Source organism: Halichoeres trimaculatus, unplaced genomic scaffold (genome assembly GCF_033239565.1).
Source record: "Halichoeres trimaculatus isolate MK-OKI-2021-1 unplaced genomic scaffold, fHalTri1.1 fHalTri1_scaffold_3, whole genome shotgun sequence".
NCBI classification, from domain to species: domain Eukaryota; kingdom Metazoa; phylum Chordata; class Actinopteri; order Labriformes; family Labridae; genus Halichoeres; species Halichoeres trimaculatus.
The window spans coordinates 27,108,722-27,133,957 of NW_027437181.1; the positions used below are offsets into that span (position 1 = coordinate 27,108,722).

General features: G+C 38.9%; 1 protein-coding gene across 1 annotated transcript in view; it reads right to left on the reverse strand.

Moving 5' to 3' along the window:
- The window catches only part of tspan15 (tetraspanin 15), a 46,220-nt gene that overhangs the window by 5,744 nt on the left and 15,240 nt on the right, over positions 1-25,236 (reverse strand). The window contains exons 4-7 of the mRNA XM_074665610.1: positions 21,696-21,791; positions 6,989-7,105; positions 301-351; positions 71-187 (exon numbers count right to left, since the gene is read on the reverse strand). Of these exons, the coding sequence (XP_074521711.1) occupies positions 71-187; positions 301-351; positions 6,989-7,105; positions 21,696-21,791 (381 nt within the window). The remainder of the gene's footprint in view (positions 1-70; positions 188-300; positions 352-6,988; positions 7,106-21,695; positions 21,792-25,236) is intronic.

Below are 25,236 nucleotides of genomic sequence, written 5' to 3' on the forward strand. Positions count from 1 at the left end.
TAAGACAAAAACATCTGTGTATGAGAGTGTGTGTATGTGTGTGTGTGTGTGTGTGTGTGTGTGTGTTAACCTGAGGCAGTAGGATCCCCAGTAGCAGTCCAGCCAGAATCTTATAGTTGTCTGTCAACCAAATGAAGAAAGCATCGGTGCAGCCTCTGATGTGGATGGTTTCAATCAAAGCCAAACGCTGTGAGGCACAAATCACTCGTTTAAAGAGGTGGTCAAGAAATACACATTTGAAAATGAAAAATTCATCAGCTCAATGAGATCAAACATGTGGGATCATCTCTGAGGACATACCTCTTTCTCTAACACCTGGTATCCACACAGAGTGTTGGCCACTTCGTTAGGCTGCAGTGAGAGACAGAGAGACAGAGGGTGAGACATGTCAAAGTTAAAAATATAAACATTACAATACAACCGAATTGACAAGCCCATCAAGCTTATCATTACAGAATAACACTGAGGTTTTGAACACTCCACATTTAAGTTTTGTAAAGTATTCATCTATGAATAATCAAAAACAAACTTTAGCACAAAAATATTCCAACACTTTGCTTTAAGACTTTAGTGTCATATTCTGATTAATGAAGAACTCTGTTGACATATTTCATTCAAATTCTTGCTTGTGTTGTACATCACTTTGGACAAAAGCATCTGCTAAATGAAAACATAGAACTGTTAATACTAACTGGCAAAGGTGATGCTTGAGGCAACCTGAACGCTTCACACATTCATAAAGATGCAATGAATGTACAGCACGTCTCAAATTCTGTCTGAGATTTCACCCCTCCTTTTGACGGTCTTATAAATGTTACCTTCTGATAGCCGTTGTAGTTTATTTGGAAAACTTAAGATTGGTGATTAATGGCAGAGCAGCATCAGCAGCAAATAGAAGGTGAGATGAGAAGACGTAGAAACACTGCCAACATTAGCAAGGGGATGATAAAATACACAAAGAGTTAAGGAGACAGGTGAAAAGAAATAAAATAAGAGGGAGATCGTTAACTTTAATGTTTTGACCCGAGAATGAAAATGTTCTGTTTAATTTTCATCTGATCCATGAATTAGCTCGTTTGAGTACTGTTGAGGTGGAAGCACAATTAACAGAATTAACAATTAACGCCCTGTTGGCTATGGCTGCCTTTTGCAGCAGCTCTCTCTTCTTTGTTCGTTTCTTGTAATTTTTTCATCTCTTTTTCGTAATATTTGTATTTGGAGCGGATCATTTCTTTGTATGGCTCATTTGTTGGTCATGGACACCAAACTTTCTGTGGCTTCAGTGATATTTTTACTACTTTGTCTCCTGTGTTTGTCTGGAAATCCTACATGTAACTATGGCTGCATTGTTTACATGTGAACTCAGCTGTTAGCAGCCTGTAGCATGTCAATGCTAACTGGTGCAAGGCCTGATGTCTTCCCACAAGGTGAGGAGAAGGAGGTGAGGACGACGTGCTGGTTCTCAGGTGTGAGCTAAGAAGTGACAACATGGACCTGTCCTTCCATCCATCATTATTGGGAACATAAGATCTATCTCCAATGAGACGGACAAGCTAGCTGTGCTAACCCAGCAACAGAGGGAATACCAGAGGGCAGAGTAGCAACATGCTATTCACAGACATGGCTAACGGAGCTAACATCAGACACCAACACCATGTTGGAAGAGCTTCACCTGCTGTGAGCAGACAGGATCCAGGAGACAGAGACTGAACAGACTGCTGAAGAAGCTCAGTCCTGGACCCTGTGGAGGTGGAGGCTGGCTAAACTGGACAATGATGGACAAGCTGTCACCATCTATTTTCTTATGGACCTTTTTGCACTTTCTATACACTTTCTTACTTTTGTTTTCTTGCTGCCGTGACTTCAATTTCGTTGTATTTGTTACAATTACATTAAAGTTCTATTCGATTCTGTAAATAAATAATTTTCAATCAGTGGAATCACCCTGAAGCATCACCCTGATAATATTATATTTGGCCTGACCGCCAGCTAACCATATGTTATCCCCTTATTATAAACTGATAAGACAAACATATCTGACTGTGTCACCCCGAGTGACTCACATTAATGAAGGACTCATTTTAAAGCAGGAAAAAAAGGCGCTTTAGAAATGACAGCGAACATTGAATACAGGAGCAGCAGTGAGTTACATGAGTTCAGAGATGTTCCTCAAACTGTTTTCTGTTCACTAGAAAACATTCTGCTTTTGTCTTTTCCCTGAAAACTCTGCAGAGTGTAGGTGTTTAAATAAAAGAGAAGTGTATGTTTTTTGTGTGGGAGAAAATCACCAAAGTGTGTTTGGCACAGAAAGGCTTAATCACCATTACATTGGCACAGGGGTGCATTTTAAACCTAATTGTACATCATTATAGCCATTACCATAATGACATGCACACTGAGACTCAAAGAGCTGTTATAAAAACATACTGTGTGCTGCCTGGATTTATGTAACATTTCCTTTATCCAAGCTCTTTGCATTATCTTACACAAGCTGATCATCAAACACCTTCACACACACACGACAGACATAATGAGCATCATCATCATCTGAATCAACTTCAGGTGCTTTTCTCAACAGTGGGTGATTCTGGCAGGGGTTCAAACAGCACCTGCTCAGGTAGCAAGTGCTTTTGTAACTAGAGGAAATAATTAAACCACATACAACATTTATCATCACAGGGGAAACTGGTTTGATGAAGACTGCTGCATTAGTTTGCCCATACATCTTCATAGCAATGTCAGACAGCAGCCACAGTTTGACGTGAAAAAGATTTTTTGAAATATTCACAAAGTTACGCGAGTGTTTTCAGGTAAATCCATGGTACAGTTGGGAAACGCTTGAAGCATCTAATGTAGCTAATGTATGAGCCACTTTTTTTTTTTTCCTTTTTCAGTTGTTGTGGTGCTGAGGCAAATACACAGAGAAGAGAACTTCTCAATAACTCATGGCACTGAAGTCCAAAACAATTTTAAGCATGAGAACACCTGCTCCAAATCAAGGAAAACCAACTGTCTGATTCTCAATGTTGTTCTTGTAATACAATTCTTGAACGCCATATGTAATAAGTTGTAACATATTGCAACACTAATTACAAAATGCAGATTCCCACGTGTAATAAGAACTTATTACATAATGCAGCAAAGTCTATTACATATTGTGTTCAAGAATTTTATAACAAAATGCAGCAGATTATTACAAAATGCAGCGTTATTACATAATAAAGTGAAAATTTAGTGGGCATATTTGCAGACTTTGAGTGAGGAAATTAACCACAGTTCAAAGCAATGTGTCATGAAACCATAGACACACAAGGGTACGTATCATATCATTCGTTCATTCCATATCTGTTATAGAATCCAAAAATCTGGAAACAGATAACGACTTGTTAATTCATTACTCGTTTTCAAATCAAAAACCGGAAAACAAATGACAGCCTATTTTTCACTGTTTTGCTTTTGTTTTGAAATTGGTTTTGTAATTTTTGGTTTGTATCATTTTCGATTTGTTGTGGCCTGGAAGTTGTTGACTTTTTTCTCAGGGAGGCCAGTCTTTAACAGGGGAGATCCTGAAACCTGTTCATAGAGATAGAGAAGGCGATATACAGTGAGTGACACATAAATAGACCACTATGGCCGCACTAGAACAATACGCCGATGTTATTAAGCAGTTGTTCGAAGCTGGTAAGACCCACACAGGCATTTCGGAGATGTTGCAGGACATGGGTGTCTGGAGATGCTCTGCAATGATTGTCAGACGTTTCTGCATTTAATTTTATTAGTATTTTTTTCATTTAGTTATACTGAAAGTACAATTAACAATAGACACATAGTTACAGCCAGAGGCTAAGATACAGCAATACCCATCCAAGATGTACAAAGACATACACTTAACAAAAGAATAGAAAGAAAAGTTAAAAAAGAAAAAAAAAAGAAAAAAGAATGGACTAATAATTATATTAGTCCAGAACCGTGCTAGTTACCAGAGTGAGGATATGAGCAGTAATGTGTATTGAGTCAACAAATTTTAAAGTATTTGTTCATAATAGATGTTGTTTTAGATTTAACACGTCCTCAGGCAGAAACGTCATGTAACTGATGCCTCCTAAGTGTGATACGGCTTCCCCTCTTTAAAAAGCACGTACACGTCCGCCATCCTTGACAGAAACGTTAACTAATAATAACTGTAAAACATTAGCTATCGTGCTGCTCAATTCACCCATCAATGGAATCACCCAGTAGAGACTAACTGACCTTCTTGAGAAAAAAAAAAGAAAAAAAAAAGGTCAACAACTCCCGGGTCACAACACATCGATATTTGTCACAAACCGAAAACGAATAGAAAAAAAATCTCATGATATTTCCATTCTCTCATAATTTTTTAAGTTTCAAAACAAAATCAAAACAGCGAAAAATAGGCCGTTATTTGTTTTCAGATTTTTGATTTGAAAATGAGAAACAAAATAAGTTGTTATCTGTTTTTTGATTTTTGGATTCTAAAACGGATATAGAATAAATAAATGATGAACTGATAGTTCAGGAGTGCCAAAGTGCCATCCCATTACCACTTGTACCATTTTGAGCCCTCACTGCCTCTGTCAGTGCTTCACTTTCCAGGTGACGTCAATTAAGTTCTTCAGGGCTCAGGGTTTAAAGATGACCTTGAGATTCAGCTACTGATTGATCAAACCGGGTGCCCTTCACACATGTAATGATTTCCACTACAGAGTCACGTCTGTTTTTTATGTTGTGTTGCCTGAGTGCCTGAAGGTCATGTCCGTCAAGGGTCATTCATCATTCTTGCCCTTTTTATACAGGGTTCTCCAGTTCCCCTGAATCTTAACTCACCCAATCTCCCTCAGGGTGTTAAGCCTCCTTTTTCCTCCTTCTTGACAGAGGTGACAATTAAATCAGATACATACGCAGTATGTATCTCAGTATTTATGGTCAGAGTGTGGTTTGTTGAATTGGTTGAACTAAAAGGATCAGAGAACATCCTGTGTGTCCGAGGGCACTCCTGCATTTTTTTTCAAAGTCAAACCTCTTTGTGGTATGAATAAGACATTTTACAGTACGTCTTTGTGTGAAGCAGTTAACAAGACCTGTGCATAACCAATGCAAAATGAAGTACTGACTAATATATAAACTTTAACAGAGCTTCACTAATTATGCCAGCCATTAACAAGCAATCCATCAAAACTGTGATCATTTCAGGTACAGTGTAGTGCTCACAGTGGTTATAACGCAGATATGGATATACAGTGGGGGATATAAGTATTGAATGCTTCAACTTTTTTCTCATTTTATTTATTTCCAAAGCTGCAATTCAAATGAAATTTCTACCAGGCATTGGTATTAACTCAAATAATCCACACGTGAAAAGAAATCACAACGTTCAGGTCCATAAATAATGATTATGTGGAATTAAGTACGATAACACAGGAAAAAAAGTATTGAACACACCATGGAAAGGCTGTACACTTTGGCAAGGAAATGCACCATACCACCTGAAATCTGTCAGTAATTATTACTTGAACTTCCAATTAGTGCAAACCAACATCAGCTGGGCTAGAGTAAATTGATGGTCCAATAAAAAAGGTCGTTTTTTCACCAAGCAGTTAAATACCACACACCTCATGATGGTTAAAGGCAAAGAGCTCCCTGAAGACATTCACAACCTGATTGTTGCTCAGCATCAGAATGGAACTTGTCACAGACTTATATCAAAGCACCTGAATATTCCAGTCAGCACCGTTGGGGCCATTATTCACAAGTGGAAGAAGCACCACCTTACCATCAACAGGCCACGCACAGGAGCTCCTTGCAAGATTCCTGACCAGGGAGTCAGAAAGATAGTCATAAGAGTACTCAACGAGCCAAGGACCACCCTGAAAGTGCTCCAGGAAGACTTGGAGGCAGCAGGCACAATTGTTACAGAGAAAACAATAGGCAATGCACTCCACTTCCATAGCCTCTATGGACACTCAGCCCACAAGACTCCATTCCTCAAGAAAAGACATGTTGAAGCTCCTTTAAAGTTTGCTAAACAGCATCATGACAAGCCTGTAGAATACTGGGAGAATGTTGTCAAGTCAGATGAGACCAAAATTGAACTTTTGGGCTGTCATACTACACACCATGTTTGGAGGAGAAATGACACTGCACATCACCCAAAAAACACTAAACCAACAGTGAAGTTTGGAGGTGGAAGCATCGTGGCATGGGGTTGTTTCTCATCTCATGGTTTTGGCAAACTTCAAATAATTGACGGAGCAATGAATGGAGCCATGTATGGGGAAATTCTTGATATGAATCTGCTGCCATCCACCAGGATGATGAAGATGGTGGCTGGACCTTCCAGCAGGACAACGATCCAAAGCACATGACAAAGTTGACTCTCAAATGGTTTCAAAAAAAGAAAATCAATTTGTCAGAATGGCCTAGTCAATCACCTGACTTCAATCCAGCTGAACATTTGTGGAAAGAACTAAAGAAAAGGGTTCGCCAGAGGGCACCAAGGAATATTCCAGATTTAAAGACAATCTGTGCAGAGGAATGGGCCAAAATCACACCTGAGCAGTGTGAGCGATTAGTAAAAAAACATACAAGAAGCATCTGGAAGCTGTCATTGCAAACAAAGGCTTCTCCATTAAGTATTAGATGAGTCTCAGTTAGAGTGTTCAACACTTTTTCCTGTGTTATCGTACTTAATTCCACATAATCATTATTTATGGACCTGAACATTGTGGTTTCTTTTCATAAGTGGATTATTTGAGTTAATACCAATGCTTGGTAGGAATTTTGTTTGAAGTGAATCTTTGGAAATAAATGTGATGAGAAAAAAGTTGACGCGTTCAGTACTTATTTCCCCCACTGTAATATGAGGAGAGGTGGGAGTTAAAATGGGAAACTATGATCAACAACCAGAGCATGCAGGTGTATAACCTCAGTAGCAGGTGGTTGTGGCACTACCAGTGATGTTGAAACCTACCTTAGTGGTGATGCAGCAGGTATAGGGGACGCCACAGGCCAAAGGACCGGGTGCTGAACAGTTGTGGTACATGTTGACTCCCCAGTCTTTATACTCCTGACCTCCACAGCACTTAAACTGCCAGGGAGGAGAAAGACGGATGAGTGGAGAAAAGTGCTGAATTATGACTGAAAAGGACAGACAGAAAAACAAGATAAGAAAAAGATAAGAGCCAATATTTTGAGTCAAGGGTAAGAAAAGGAGGGGCAGGTTAAGAGACTAGAGATAAAAAAAGAAAAACAAACAACATGAATTTGCTGCTGCTCAGGTGTTATGTCAGTAATACTTTGGGATAAAATCAAGCATTACTCTCAATGAATTGCATGTCATTTTGGCCCATCTGTCTTTTTAACTCTGCCAAACTCAGTGAACAGGTGGTTTTTAGACTGGCTATGTCTGAAGTCAATATTATGAAATCAAAATATGATAAAATACTTTACAGCAATGCCCAATTACACTTTGATATTTTCTTGTTAAACTCTTCTTTGTCTTTTGACCATAATGTGCATTATAACACCGCAGCCGGCCCACTGAAGTGTTTCCCTTTGAGTCAATAACACATTCAGCCCAAAATAACAAAGAAATACCTGCAAACCTTTAGCTGATGCCTCTCAGACATAAAATAATGCAACACCCACCAATTACCTTTTATTGCACTCTATTTCAGCCATTACTGCCAAACCCTGGAGAGCGAGAAACCCCGTAACTTCTCAGGAAAACAAATGAGCTTTGATACGCTTTCTAACAGAAGGTAATTATTATTGGTTTTGGCTTAGAGCTTCAGATTCACATTGATTAGACAGTTTGAAACATGAACTTTATTTTTGTTCAGATTAACTGCTCCTGCTTCGCAGGAATTGAAGACTTTAATGCTTTGCAAATACTATGTGACAAATTGGATCTAATGTCCATCAAAAACAAATCCATCAAGATCTTTTAGGTGAAGAAAATGGCTTTGAGAGAAAACCCTCACAGAATAAGTAAAGAGCAACACTAACTATATTTGCAGTCATTTGCTGCAACAAATATAAGTGTATAAGAGGAAGAAAGAGCACAAAAGGTCAGACGCCGAGAGACGGTAAGAAAAGACGAGACGGGAGATAAAGACAGAAGATGAATATATGAATAGATATGAGGTCGATCTTCGCAGAACAGCGTGATCTGTATGACAGCATCGTGACAGAGTGCCAGGAAGTTACACCATATGCTTCTTGGTGATATTCCACAGAGTGTTGTTTTTGTGCTCTGTGCCACCACTTAAGAGTTCAACGATGATTAAGTAATTATGACAAGAAAAATACCAGTGAATTTCAAAAAGACTACAACTTCAGATAAACTCTGTGTGTGCAACTTTTAATGACATCCAACAATCCGGCAGTAAACACTATTTCTGAGAAAGGTGAAAAGATTTTTAATGCTCACTTGATCAACCTGCACGACAGATCAATCAGAACAGCTTTCATTACCTGTGACCTGGAAAAATCTTTAACGCTAGAACGGCTCTGAAGAAAGTTTATTGAATTCCTTGTTGGAGCGCAGATGGCCAAGTGTTCGAGGTCATGCTTCATAAAGTTCACCCTTACAGCCTGGGTTCAGATTCAGCCTGTGGCCACTCTCACCTTGTTTCCTGCTCAATCCACTGTCCTCTTCCACCCCATCAAAGGCATTAAAGCCCACAAAAATTACTTACAAAAGACAGGCAGCAGAAAAAAACACAAAGTTACAGACTGAAATACAAAGAGAGACAAAGTACAATTTCATTTCAGATTTAAAAGCAGTCGAGGACACCAGCTCCTTGAGCTTTAAGTCATTCTCAACAGACTCCAGGCAGAGGGTGCACATTACCCAAAAGCTCTTTTTCCAATTTCTGTCCAGTTGTAAAGCGAGATACAAAATCTGATACTGCTGTTTTTACAGACGAATCTTTCTCTACCATTTTTACTTCTTGTTTACCATGCGTGAGAGGTCAAGTGTGAGAATCAACCATAAAGTCAGTTGAGCCTATCCATGTAATATATCCGCAGATATGGCTGTTGCTGTGGTTGACTGATGCAGAGGCTATTTAGTGTCTGAATGGTCAGCTGACTGCTAAAGGTTTAGGCAATAAGAGTTCAGTCAGTTCAGAGTAAGAATGAAGCAGTGGCACAGACATGTGTGGTGGGGATAAAATATCAAACACCAACAAACATTCACTGCTCAAAAAAAATAAAGGGAACACTGAAATAACACATCCTAGATCTGATTGAATGAAATATTTTATATTAAATACTTTGTTATTTCCAAAGCTGAATGTGCTGACAACAAAATCACACACAAATTATCAACGGATATTAAATGTGTTAACCCATGGAGGTCTAGATTTGGAGGCACACTCAAAATGAAAGTGGAAAAACACACTACAGGCTGATCCAACTTTGATGCAATGTCCTTAAAGTCAAAATGAGGCTCAGTAGTGTGTCTGGCCTCCATGTGCCTGTATGACCTCCCTACAACACCTGGGCGTGCTCCTGATAAGGTGGCGTATGGTCTCCTGGGGGATCTCCTCCCAGACCTGGACTAAAGCATCCACCAACTCCTGGACAGTCTGTGTTGCAGCGTGGCCTTGGTGGACGGAGTGAGACATGATGTCCCAGATGTGCTCAGCTGGATTCAGGTCTAGAGAACAGGCGGGCCGGTCCATAGCATCAATGGCTTTGTCTTGCAGGATCTGCTGACATACTCCAGCCACATCAACTCTAGCATTGTCTTGCATTAGGAAGGACCCAGGGCCAACGCACAAAGGGTCTGAGATCTCATCTCAGTACCTAATGGCAGTCAGGCTACCTCTGGAGAGCACATGGAGGGCTGTGCGCCCCCCAGAGAAATGCCACCCCACACCATTACTGACCCACTGTCAAACCGGTCATGTTGGAGGATGTTGCAGGCAGCAGAACGTTCTCCACGGCGTCTCCAAACTCTGTCACGTCTGTCACATGTGCTCAGTGTGAACTCGCTTTCATCTATGAACAGCACAGGGTGCCAGTGGCGAATTTGCCAATCTTGGTGTTCTCTGGCAAATGCCAAACATCCTGCACGGTGCTGGACCCTAAGCACAACCCCCACCTGTAGACATCGGGCTCTCATACCACCCTCATGGGGTCTGTGCCTGACAAAAGCAGGTCGAGGACTTTTATTTGGAGTACATAACACCAGAGACAGACAGTGGCTCTGGTCTAAGGGACATCCTCAGGTTGGCATGTTATAACGTGTCATATGTCTTATCACCCTGAGTAAAAATAGATTCATGCTAGGGCTGAACAATTTATCGTTTTCAGATCGAAATCGCAATTTTAGACAATGCAATTTTGAGATTGCCAAAGCAGCAATTTTTTGCAGGGCTCCTGACTGACTCAGGATCTGTTGTGTCAAGTATTATACACATTCTGTTTTACAAATTTGTAGACAATCTATATGTTAAAAGTGCTGGTAAGCAGGTCAACAACACAAAGCCTCTGTTTAGGAGTAGAAGTTGATGAAAACAGATTATTTATCATCACAATTAATGATTAAAAAATCGTGAATTGCAATATCTGCCAGAAAAATTAGATCTTTTCCTAAAATCATTCAGCCCTACATGTGAATATCCCAAAGCTTGATTTGAAGAAAACCGTGAATCGAATTGAAATCACAATATCTGCCAGAAAAATCGCAATTCAATCTTTTCTTAAAATCGTTCAGCCCATAATTCATGCATTCATAAACTTATAAAATAGAGAATGTGACCAAACTGGAACTTCTGAGAGTTGCAAATGCTGTTGCTTTAAAAAGGGATTATTGGACGACAATGAGCACAACATACTTAATGTTTCCCATGAACATGTTGTCCTTAAAATGAATTAACACTGTTCCATAAAAAAGCACTCTGAAGCTGTCTCCCACCTACAAGTCATCAGACCATCTAGCAGTGCAGCATTTATGTGAATAATAAATATAAAAGTCAAGATCATAATGTATATTAACTCAGATTTGTTTCATTATCAAATACAAATCAGTGATAAGAGTTGTTTTACATTGTTGAAGCCCACATTTGTTTAAACACAGTAGAATAAATCTCTAATCAGCTCACTCAGCAGTTTGAATGCTAATCAGTCATGTTTTTATCCAATCAGTAATTAGGAATCCACCTGATCGCTCTCTTTAAAGTCTGCGCCACCCTGTCATCACATAATATGTGGTCTTGGCTCAAAACTGCCTGGTGTAAAATTCAGCTGCCCAGAACTGATTAAAGTACATAAAACCTGACAGTTTCATCGACTATGGTCTCCTTGTAATATCTGTTCTCTTCTGAACTTTTGACTTGTCTTCACTGCAGATGCTGTAAAGAAAGTATCATCACATTTTGAGAGTGTTAACAGCTTCTCAAGTCGTCAAATAGAGATGCTTTGTCCTACACGCCTGAATGAGACAGACCAGCTGAAGACTAGTGGAGGTTAAGCTGTCACTGCTGAGTCCATGATGTGTTTCCTTCAGTCATTCATATCCTAATCCTGTCACATAGGTTTGTCTAGCTGCATGCACATGAGATGCCAAAGAAGTGTGACAAAGCTCTGATCTGACTACATGTTGGTGTTCCATCTATGTTCCTGCTACCTGTAGTGTTAGGATGCATTCACGTGTATTTCTAACTACAACCCTACAGGTGCTTCATTTTCCAGGAAGTTCTCAAGACCCATTACCCATTATCCACTATCAAGTGAGTTCTCAAGTGTCTTTCATTTCTTTTGCTAAGTAACTAGAGTGACAGCATGTTTGTTGCGTCACAGACCACTTAATGTCAACATCATTTAACAATAGATTGGCTCCTAAAGGCTTCTTCTAATGGTCAGTGTGACACAGCAGGGACCAATGTGAACGATGCTGCTTCATTTAAAAAGATTTCTTTTCAGTGGAAAAAGGAAAATAATTCTCTCTGCAGAAAATACCTGCAGCATTCACAGGCATTCATTAACTGCACTGATCGAAAAACTCTCCATCTTTTCCTGCAGACACTTCCCCCTTACTTTCATCTTCTGCCTGTTTCTCTTGATGCTGCCTCTGACAAGACTCATGTCTCACATATTCCCTGGGTCCAGGGTCTGAAAACCACAGCAGGAGAGCTGTGTTTTCTCTGCCTACCTTCTCTGTTTTGTACTACGTGCTTTGGACTGTGACTGTCTTTTTTAGGTGAAGCAGTGCCTGATGAGTGAATGCTGCAGGATGGTGCACGCTATGTTTTCAGAGTGCACAAGTACACAGCCTCTTTGTGATGTAAGAGAGATGACAATATGATGTGCATTTAAATAACATCCACTGTGTGCTAATGGATGACACCAGCTGGATGAAGAGCCTGAAGTTCAGTCTGAACTATGGCTGAATTTTTCACTGGAGCCAGGTCATCTCCTGATGGACGACCAAATGGAATTTGTAGAGCTGTGTTATTTTAATGACAGGCAGTCTCCCCACACTGAGAAAAAATGGGAGAAGTACAGTTTTATGTTTTCAAAAGTATACTGAATTAGTGCTTCAAATCATTATAACTGATTAATTTGAGAACAGATTCAGATAAACCTTGAGTTAATTCCTAATCAACTTATACTACATTGAAATGTATTTTACTTTACAGACACCCTGTAAAGTGTCTGTAAAGTTTCCTTACAATTTGCAAAACAAATGAACAGGCAAATATGCAGACATTGTTGCAAACAGAGAAGTAGATATTGTAGTTTTTTTTTTGTTTTTTTTACTATTTTTGTAGAAGTATGCTGAAAGGCTTGTTATAAACAATCAATGTTTTCTTCAGATGTTCTTGGTTGTTCTTGGCTTATCCAACATTTTTTTTTGTCTCCATAAATTTCTTGTGCCATGCAAAAATTGATGCATGAGATGGTGGATCTCTTCTATACTTAATTCTTAGTTTGTTTGTTTTTTAAGCTGAGCCTGCATGTCTGATTTTTGTTTCAATGAACCATGACACATATTGTGCCTTTACTTGGGGAGTAGCCATTTTTAGGGGTTCATTTGACAGTTCCTCTTTTATTAAGATACCTGAAATGCTTAAATGCAATGTGATTACAAACTTAAATAACTTCTTAATACATGAAACAAATCTTATTCGGATATCCTATCAAATGCCTTTGTAATGCATTTTTACCTCAACCAAGGAGGTTATGTTTTTGGGAGAGTTTGTCTGTTTGTCTGTGACAACATAACTCAAAACTAATGAACGGATCTTGTGAAATTTTCAGGAAATGTTCAAAACAGGATAAGGAAGAAGTGATTACATTTTGGAGGTGATCCAGATCACCGTCTGGACCCAGGACTTTTTTAAAGGATTCTTACCATTGTGGGATAGGGACATTTTCACCATATGTGTGTATAACTCCACCATAAATGGTCAGATTGCTTTGCAAAACAATACAAAACAAAGTCACCATAATTTCTGACAGATGTAAAAGTACGATCCAGATCCTGGAAATATTCTGGATACTAAGATCTGGAATATGAAACATGTACTGGGTCATCATAATTTTCAACACTGTCAGGTAACAAATTATTGTACAAACCTGCAACTAACACCAAATTGTAGCAGACAGTCTGCTGAAGGGGAGTATAACATTAAAGTAGGACTAAAGTGTTAGCGACAATCACAATATGCTTGGTGGAGGTCTGCGCTCTCTGAGTGCTTTTCTTACACTTTACAGACACCCTGTATGCTGAAAACTGACATCAAAGATACTTATTTCTTGCATGACTTACATGTATCTACACATATTTTGACACTGTTTATGACACCTCTGTAACACACATTATTCAGTGTTAAGACATCTTTTTATAATGACACAAAGTGAGATGAAGTACATTTATGTAACTTGATAAACAGCCACTTCAAGCATTTTGCTTATTTAAAAATGTCTGAAACACTCACACTCTGTGAAACACCTATGAAAGGTGGTTTATCATAAATCTGTAAAGTAATGTCCAGTGGGTGTACCCATGTAGTTCAACAAGTACAGGGTTTCTTCTTTCTCTATCGCTCATAGAAAATACTGTCATAAAAGCTTCTTCCCTTAATAAATCACTCTTACTGTGCGTTCACACCAAAAGAGGCAAAAGAGGCAAAAGCAGCAAGCACGCTGGAAGTTAATCCATTTTACATGAGAGCCCGGCGTCCTGAGCAGCCAAAGTGTCCTAATTGGCTAAAGCGGCTAAAGCAGCACCAGATGAGAATTTGAGCCTCAGCCAACTTTATGGTAATTAGCTATGATGCAGTTTAGCGGCAAACAGTGGCAACCAATCAGAGTAGAGATGTTGTTCGACTGAGTGGGCCCCTAAAAGAACAATGCATGTAACTTTGGTAGTTCCTTCATGGATACCGAAAAGCTCATAAATTGTGTTCAGGCTCATCCTATACTTTTTAATGCCCGCCCTTTTTGGCTACCGAGACCAACAACAAAAAAACGTTGCCTGGGATCTTGTCGCGGAGGTGGTAAGTTGTTTTGTTCCAAAAAAATGTGCAGTAATAGCAGAAAATAGCGAAGTGAAGTGTAGTCTGTGGCAAAGACGTAGCCTAGAAAGCAAGCATTTCTTGCTTCATATGAAGGAGATGACACCAGGGCTCCAGACTAACTCCCAGCAACAATCTGAGGTTTACTCCAAGGGGCACAGGTTACTTTTATTATCAAACAGTCTCCAGCTGGATCCTTCCGTGGATGGCTTCGTACCAGACTGTGCGCCAGGATCTGAACGGATGCCACTAACCTGGTTTTCATTTGCTGAGCTTGTGACTGATTAGATGGTGATTTTACATTATGTTCATGCTATGCTTTGAACTGAAGTTGAACAACAGCAAGCAGCTGCTGCTGTGAAGAAGTCCGCTGTGTGGCTCCTTTAAATGATTTTACTTTGGCGTCAGTCACGTGACGAGCGGCCAAGGGGGCAAAAATATATTTTGCCCCCTTGGCCGCTGTCCTCTTCTCGGGCGTGCTTGCCTCTTTTGCCTCTTTTGGTGTGAACGCACAGTTAAGCTGGTCTAAGTTTTCGATATATCTTACAAATTTCAGTTGTCAAAGATTTTCTGCTGACAGATCAATGTTCAATTTCAGAAAAGCAAAAACTATGCACACAAAACGTAGACAGCGTACTAATTCACAAAACAAGAATAACTCCTTCTCAGTGATGCAGTGTTGGATGAAAGGGATGTTTCTGAGGGAGGGACCACTAAAGATCCACAGCTACCACAACAAGCAATCTTTAGTACAACATAATGATGGACTGATCCTGCAAAGTTAAGCCGGCTCCTTCTGATGGATGGACACACTTTATAGACTAAATGGATCAATACTGGTTCCTCCAGCTGTAGCTGATGAAGCCAAGTGCCGATAACAGACCGAGGGAGTGACTGATCTGTTCAGAGGTGATGACTATGAATTTCAAACAACTTTAATAACAGCACTTAACAGTTAGTTTATTCATGTCTGACCTTTTCCTCTGGTCCAATACTCCCAGTAGGTTTGATTTAATATGTAAAATGTTTAAAGTGTAGCTGTAAAAAGTGTGCTGTTTTATCCATAATGCTGTTGTGTATTTCATTCATTATATGCTGCTAATTAAGATGGCTCAGTAGCACACACACATTCTTTCTTTACAAATAGATAAGAGCTTGTTCTCAGCGCTCACAAACACCTCACTTCAAGACTCCGTTTTAATGGAAACATTGATAAAAGGTTGTTTTTTCTTTGCCTTTTTCATCACTTACCTCTGTTTGTCTAAAAAACACTTAGAAACTTATGTAACTGATACTTCCATGATGTCAGTGGAGTTTGTAACTCATTAAAGCAAAAAAAAAAAAAGACAACCGCATTTGTCAGAGAAGTCAATGACGGTTTCTAAATCTCTCCCAGAAAAACTCAATCTGCAAACCGCATATGTAAAATGTGTTTGGTTTATTTATGTGTTTTGGTGTTTTTCTACTGGCCGTTATTACTTTTTATATATATTATTTATCATATTTCTTCATGCCCACTGGAGTTATTGCTGTATCCATTTTAATGTGAAGCACTTCAAGTGAACTTCTATTTAAATGTGCTGTAAAAAAAGGAAAAGAAAAAAGTTTTTTCCTTGCCTCACCTTAATGGCTTTGTGATGAATCCAGAATGAACTTATAAATATGTATGATCGCCTCTGTGTCAAACGACCACCCCGCTCAGAGGAAATGAAGCCGCTGTACAGCTGACTGAATGGCTTTGTTGTGTCCTGTTGTGCTTCTCCATCGCCTGATGAGCCCCAAAATCCTGATGAAATTTTTGTGACCATGCGGAGTGCTGACACCGGGCTGGGGATTGAGTAGTGCTGCTTTTATGAGTGCGCAAAGTTGTCTAAATTTCCTCTGATGACAGAAAAGCAAACACTACGATTACTTTTTTTTCATTAACCATGCAGTGTTAACATAAGCATAAAAAGTCCCTCAGCAGCTTGTCTCGTGTAAAAGACTTGGGAAGCCATTTCTAGTGTAAATGTCACATTTCCATTAGAAGAATGGCGTAGAGATAGAGGTCAGCGTGGAATGAAGTTAACGGAGGAAATGAAATAACCTGCCGCTTGTTCATTCATTTGTGTTGTGATCCCTGTATGAGATTTTTCTCATTTCCTGTTGTTGCTAATGTTAAACAATTTAGAGTAACATCATTTCACTGCCAGAACAAAGAGCACTGCAGTAGGATGTAATAGAGGACGTGCAATTCCTGCATGAAGTAAAGTTGCTGGTCAAATTGAAAATTTATGGGTGATAGTGATTTGTATTTGTGATCAGATTGACTCAAGTGATGATCTCTCTGTGAGAGGGTGGGTCTCCTCGTCAGTCTGAAACAAAGAATGAACAAAACTTGATCTCTTAAGTGTCTTATTTGGTTTATTGTACAATTATGTGATGTGTGAGAGGAGGTAGATTTCAGCATTTTGAGGCATTAAGGGCTGATTGAATTTTTATATTTTAATCACCCTAAAAAAACCTGAGTGAGACTCTAAGTAACTGTTTTTTGTTTCTCTGACCTTTTTATCACCAGAGAAATGCAGGAGAAAAAGTTGACTGGCAATAAAAAACCTTCAATGACCCTAAAGTGTTCAAACCTTAATCTTTTTTCTACCTTAAGTCCATTTATTAGCAGGTCCCCTCCTCTTGAAAACAGTGTCAAAGTCAGTGTTCTCTGGTGAGCACCAGCTGAGTGAAATCCTTCATTTAGATCAATGATACAATTAAAAAATGCACTGAAAGACACATGGAGAAGTCAGGAACACTGATCAATCCACAACCTGTAGGGAAAATACAATAATCATGTACATCAGACAGATGTGTGGCTGAACAACAAAAAAAGAGAAAGAGGAATTGAGATGTTTTTTTTTTTACCTTTGGTGACAGATTGAAAAAAACTCTGATTCAAAGATGTGCTGCTCTATTTTTACAAAAAATTAACTTCACACAACTTAAATTGTGATGCGTGAAGGTGCTTTTGAACAGACATGGGCAGGTTTTTATTTATCATTTGCTGTTTTGATTTACCATCTAAAGTGGATGATACCAAACTTCACCAATCTTTATTTTTCTGGTATTTTTGCTTTTCTGTTAATAGACAGCTGACACAAAGACAACGCAAGGCAAAGGGCTGAGGCTGAGAGTCAAACCACTGCTGTTGCTTTATCCTCAGTATATGGGGTGCACAACTGTCTGGCCCCACCTCTGCCCTAGTCTATGCTTTAGACCAAGGGTCTGCAACCTTTACTTTGATAGGAGCCATTTTTCCTCTGGATTAAAGTCATCTGGCACCCCAAATCTACTTTATTTTTACAAGCGGGACTGTAAAGTTTATAAAATTATTAACAGTTTAAATCTAGTCTGAATAATTATCTCTACCAGTATTTTTTTTTTTGGAACTTACGCTAGAGTATATAAGACTTCATGGTTTTTTTTAAATACATTTTAAATAAATTTCAAAAATAATTTAAAATGTTATAAATTTACAAAAGTTTTAGAAAAAATGAATATTTCAAAAATTTGCTATGAATAAAAAAAAATTGAAAACATTTTAAAATTAAAAAAAAAATTCTAATATTGTGTAAGCACTACTGACAGTATTTTTTAACATGGTGTGGTTTTGCAGTATTTTGATCTAGAACATGAAGACAAAGTTATATGTAGGCTGTATCTGGTTAAACTTGATCTGAACAATGTGTAACGAGCTCAGGCATGTGAAGAGTAATCTGGAGGACAGATTGCTGGTGGTGCTAGCTCTGCTACTGTTAGCCATGCACTGCAAACCAAGCTGGTTAACCTGTGCTTACTTACAGGATGTGACTTTTTGCTCTGCTCTGTTACCTGAATTGTGTTTAACTGTGCTTTGTTAATTTAATAAGTGACCATTATCAGACAAGCATGAAGCAGGTAACATTGTGTGCCTGATCAATTCACATCAGTGACCTGCTATTTTGGTTTTATGGTTTAAGTAGCTAAAACAACAAGAAGAACTGGACTTAGATTTCATTTGAAGTGTTATTTAAAAATAGTTTTATGGTAGGATTTTACAAACTGAACATGTTTACGACTTGTATTCCAATAACTAACAGCAATTTAGTGTAAGAACAATCATAGGACAATAAAAATACTTCACTAAAAGGATTGACACTGCACATTGACAACACATGGACACACACACATGGACACACACACATGGACACACACACACACACACACACACACACACACACACACACACACACACACACACACACACACTCCGAATCAGCATGCAGCCACCAGCCAACACACCACAAAGGAATTCACCGTTTCTGCAGTGGCAGACTGAGGCATCATTGGCTCAGACACATGACCATGGCTCATTCAGGCTCATTCAGGCTCATTCAGGCTATTGTGCTCACACACACACATAAATCCACAAAGTCCATTTAGGTGAGAATACAGCTCCAATCCCCCTTTTTTCCTTTTGGCCATGAAAACACTTAAATCTCTCTTATAGCCAACATGTGGGCCATCTAGCAGCTCCTTTCCATGACAGGAGAAATTTACAGTAGGAGCTTCACTCGGCTGAACTGTTTGTTGTTTTTAGAGCTGACACATTACAGGTTAAACATTAGGACACCTGCTGTCAAAACAAACTGTCCTTTTCTGAGACTCCAGATAAAAAAAAAATCTTAAATGAAAATGTGTTTGGCTCAAATAAGACAGTGATGAAGGCCTAAATCTTCCACCATCAGCTTTTTGGACTCTTGGGACAGAGAAAAATCAGCAGTTATCACATGACTGTCGTCTTGTTTGGGGAAATCTGTTATGGACTCATGTTCACTGTGTTTTGGCCTTTTTTTAAATCACAACAGAAATGTGTTTTCTGCTAAATGCTGCTGTCATTTAGGTTTTGTACAACAGGTCTTTGGAGGTTTTTCTGGAAAAAGGTTTGGTTTATTTGGTGGACAATTTGTGATGCTTTCACTGTGGGGTCAAAATGAAAACCACAGACAGACGAGGTAGTGTGAACAAGAATTATGTCATGTTATTAATAATTAATAGATAATTACCAATTACTACAGTATATTTTTTTAAATCTTTGCTTTAGTCCATACTGTGAGTATGTGCAGTTAGTTGAACAAGGGTAGCTCCAGTAGCTGTGCAATGTTCACCAGGGGCCAGCTAGTCAAAGGTAATCCAATTAGATTTGGTTATCGGACTGGTTTAAGTACTGAAAATGGGTTGTTCAAAAGGGAAAGAAGGATTTCAAAATCAGGTTGGATCATGTAATCCAATCCTAGTTTTAATCTGGATCAAACCTTCAGTTTGTGTTGTTCAAAACTTTTCTGTAAGATCTGGATCACTTTGATCCAGGAATACAGGATTTTCCTGATCGCAACAGGGGAGGTAGGATTTAGAGGTGGATGTCAGCAAGAAAATGTAATAAAACTTCAAAATTGGTCAAATAATACAACAATTTTTTACAATTTAGTGTTGATTCTTATATTTATATTTTGCACTTGACTTGTTGAACCATTACAGTGATGAAGCAGATAAAGTTAACTTAGGCTACCAATGAAGCTTTTCAGTATAGTGAAGTAAAAACAAAGAGAAACTGAAAGAGTAGAAGCACAGACACTCCTGGCAGAGGAACAAATCAAGCTGACCAAACTGCAGCAAACCAAAGAAATACTTCAGATCCACCTTCTAAAAGCAGAGATTAAAAATGCAGGACTCTCCTTCACAACCCCAACCTTTATTTATTTTGCAAACTATTGAACATTAAGCCTCTTTTTTTTTACATTTCAGACGTTCTCAAAATATCCATTTTGTATTATTTTAATGTATATTCGTTATTCACCTGTTGTGGCTCAGATGAGGGGTCATAAAAGAATTTAAAATGGAAGTGGATGTTTATGTCATTTTATGTTTTTTCTCAAAATAAAACACCTACAATGACCCCATGTTGGCTCTTCTTCCTGCTGTTCTTCACAGAGCTGGTAGCCCACATTATGATATGTTGTCTCATTTAAAGCACTGGTAATCCGGATTTGGTAATCTTGAAAACTGTGTATCCGGATCTTAGTGATCCAATCCAATGTTGCTTTGAAAAACCAGCATAAAAACTGAGACGGATAATCTGATCCTGGATAGCAAGAAATGGGATGATTTTGATCTGGATTAAATTATTTGATCAACTGGCCCCAGCTGATTTCTGTGTTTGCTTTGACTAAGTGAAGCTTTTGCCACAGAGAAGCTGTAGTAGGTCAAGTAGCTGTTAACAGTGAAGTTATTTGATAGACAGCGAAGCTGGCACAAGCTTTAAGAGCTGAGAGGCGCCTTTAACTACTATATGATACATCATTATGTATATAACAACAAGAGCTGATTTCATAAAGAGGAAATATCTCATCAGGAGAACTTCAGAGTGACTTTTGTAACAGGGGTCTAAAAAGAAAACCAGTGATACTAAAACTATCACCGCATTTCCTACTTTGTGGATAACATATGCCAGTATTAACAAAGGACGCCAAAGAAACGGACATGAATGGAGCTTGTGATATAACACATCAAAAAACCAACAAGCCCCTTAATGACGGGAACTGTGCTCCATCTGCAGAGCCTCCCCATTACTGCCTTCTTAATTCACATTAATTATTGTACTTTGGAGCCTTCAAGCATCCAAAATGTGATCAAAAAACAAAAAACAGTCCTGCTCCACAGTCCCCCGTCCCCCTGTCCCTCTGCAAACGCCTCAATAGTTCATCAGCGGAGTTTTCTGCTGCGTCTTAATTTCAATGCCTGATCAGTCTGCTGCTCACAGACACTGTTCCCCATGTGCTGGCTAGAAGTTAGTAATGAGATCTTCAGCTCGCGGCTGTGTGTGGCAGCATGATGGATTCTGGGAGCAGGTGCACAGCGATGGCTCTGCACAGCTTTTGATTAAGTTGGATGCAACTTACAGCTTACTGTTGATGCCAGCTCTCTAAATCAAACCCTGACTTCGTCTTGTCATGATAAAAAGAGGGTTTTTTTGCCCTGCATCGAAGCAGAGCATGTTTAACACAGGCATTGTCATCATATTATTTGTAAACAATGATGTTTAAAATGACAAACATGGGGGTGACATGACCTTACCTTCACTTGTACAAAGTCCATGATGTTTTTGAAGTCCAAGTCATCGTAGTAGTTTTTGATACCTCGTCGGATGTTTCTGTTGAATAAGTCCACCGTCTGTACGCACACAAAAGGAACAGTTGTTAGAGTGGTAATGGAGGTCATGTGACCACATTTGTTTTGCTTCCATCACCCAGCTGACAAAAAGTCAACATGTAAGAGATGAAGCTGAGATGAAGTGAGTTTCTAGTGAGTCAAGGTGACCAATCCACTGAACTGGAATAGTCAAATGTGACAGCTTGATGGCTCACATCTGTCAGCCACAATCTGGAGCATCAGGGTCACATGAGGTCTGATATTCAATCCATTTGGCAAATTATGATATGCAGCTGAGATATCTAACCATATTCATGGTAATCATGATTTAAATGTTGTTATTAAGGGAATTAATCACCAAGTCTACCCAGACCACTGATGGTGATTCATAAGTCTCATTGCCCAGAGGTCCTGTTTTCAGTCTGCTAATAAGAAAGATCAGGGAGATATTGATGTCTTTTAGGTATTACTGATGATCCTTTACACCAGAAAAAGTCTGTCAACTGGTGAATAAACAAAGCACACAACTCAGAACAAGAGGGACAGCAAGTGGAAACCGTCTGGCAGTGAAAGGAAAAACAGCATTTCTTCAAACAACCGTCTTAGAGAAAGAAATAAAACTGTGGAAGGTGTTACCATGAATTTAAGGCAATGACAGAAGTGAAAGTTTTTACCACACAAATAAAGAACTGGCTGATGTTGAAGAACTAACTGTAAACTAACTGTAAAGTTTAAAATCAAAGGTCGTATTTCAGACACCTATATGTGTGCCATTTCATTAATAAAGAAAGAAAGAAAGAAAGAAAGAAAGAAAGAAAGAAAGAAAGAAAGAAAGAAAGAAAGAAAGAAAGAAAGAAAGACCATCTGACCAGTGTGTAGCACAAGTGTCCAACCTTAAAAAGAGCTCCATCTAAAGTAAAAGATGCTCCAACTGGTAAAATAAAATCAAGAGTTTTATAGTTTAAAGCTCATATTAGGTTTTTGTCACAGCTGACATTTATACTTCTTTATGAGCTACAAAAGCAAATCAAACTACCACAGACAAACTGATTATTCTGACAGTGCCAACTGTTTTTTGTGCCTGACCACTGTGTCTGCTTCAGGCTTAATAAACCTGCACCAACACACTGAAAGAGCTTTTGTTTTTCTCTGTCTTTCTAGAGCAGCATGATATTTTTTATTAGAAAACATCACTTTTATGTACAAAAGACAAAATTAGCAAAGAAATAAGACAATTTCTAAAGTTGCCACCAAGAAACACAAGTTCCTCACAAGTAGTTTTCACAAAGATGATATTTTTCCAAACTGTGAACCAAAATTTATTTTATGAGAGATACAACGGAGACGGTACACTCATAGCTCTGAGAATTAACCTCTATGTGGAGAATAAACATATACACATGTAATGTGATTGTGCTTCTACATGACAGAACACTGAACAACTGGTGGAGGTCTGTGCTTCAGAGCGCCCTTTACTCTTCATATGAAGCGGGAGTTTCAGGTCTCTGATCTCTTTATTCTATTCTGTAGTTCATCTCTTTTTATCAAAAGTAATAAAAGGTTTAGACTTTTGCCCCTACAAGAATAATCAAGATTGAAGAGTCTGAGTCTTTCTTTTCTTTCTCCTTCCTCCATATGATGTCTTCACATTGACTCTCCAGAGCCATTACAAACCACATTAAACCACATTAAACTACATCACAATGAGCAGGTGCAGACTGTGAGTCCACTGATGTGCTCCCCTCTCACACAAACTACACTTAACTTTTATTAGAAAACTCTATAAGGCCTTATCCAATTAAACATGGTGGTCATAGAAGTGAAATGCTGAAGACAAATGCATCTTTTATAAAAATCCACTTATATGGATTAATATGAACACATCTCTGCATGCATGTATCAGTCACTTTTTAATCTCAATGTAAATGAGCCGACATTCGAATAATGCTTGAACATATTAGAAGCCGCCTCTTTAATTAGTTTAAATTAAAGCTTCCTTTCATGCCTTGAAATGTAAGGGCAATAATTTATCCAACAATCAGATATTAGCATTAAGATTTTATCAGGGAGGAGAGAGAGACCATCAAAGCTGGACTCCCCAAAGAGCCTCTGTGAGATATTAATAAATGAAAACTGATGTTATACATATTTCATTGATGGGCTATCATAATGATATGCATATCCCTCCATTACCATAAACCATGACAACAGAAGCAGCAATCCGTCATTTTGCCTCTTAAATAAAAACATCTGTGGTGGGTTTTATTCTGGGTGAGGTCTGTGTGATAAATAAACAAAGCAAAAGGTTCCCTCATTGGCTCCAATGTTAAAATGCTCATTTTAAAGCAGAAACAAACATGCTCAACAGCATGGTGCAAAAATGTCTTTTGGGTGTGTAGCTTATTCATTTATTCATACACACCACAGAGGGTTTTACATTTTTATAGCACACCCGTGAAGATCATACCAAGGTAAGAGTTATACATAAATTTGTATAATTGGCTCATTTGACTAAAGGATGATTGGGTTGAAGCTGTTTTTAGGAGGCTAAAAGGCTACCTATACTGATGAGCCTCTCTTTAATCATGTTGTGCTGTAAGACCTCAAACCTGTTGACTCCTGGGCTGGCTCAGTTCATAATGTCAGTTTGTTGGTGTATTCAAGCTAAATACTATCTGGTTTCAACACAATTTGTATTATTTTGAAAGTCACTGGGCGTTAGGGGTGGGTTATATAGCTCCAAAATGGTATAACGATATTTTAAAGAAATTTGGGATAGTAATGACGATATGGAGGGAAAAAAAGCCAACGACTTCTTATAAGTGGTTGCTGCTTCTGAATAACAGCATTTTTATCGCACACACACCGTATGGAAGTCGCTTTTCCAATCATTTACTACTACTACACAAGCTTGAAATGTAAACATCGTAAGTGGGTCAGGTCCAGAGGAAATCTGACGTTTTGTAGGAGGAAAAGTTAATCTTGCAGGTGAAAAACTTCATAATTCTAATCTATACAATACAACACATTCTTTCTATTAGGACACCAACAGAAAGGAGAGGGACTGAAGGTGCTGAAGCTTGGGGAGGGCCAGATGAGCTTAACATGCTAATTAATTACCATTAAAGTACGTTGTCATGGGTGGGATTCCTGCAGGAACATGTGATACTCCTGTGATCTTACAATCTTGGGTATCCAGCTGCTATGGGCGCTGCCCTGCACTGCACTGCCCATAGCTGCGCTGTGCTGCGCTCCAGAGACGCATCCAGTATGAACTGGCTTGTGCCCAAAATCCATGGAACTGCGCGGCGCTCACGCTGTATGTGTGAGGTAGGGGTAAGGCTGATATCGGGTTTAGACCTTCGGCTCGAACACATGTCCTTAGTGAAGGCAAAAAAAATCCACCGATACTGATATAGCTTTCATGTCCTCCTCACGTGTCTCCATACCTGGTTGTATTCGGTTG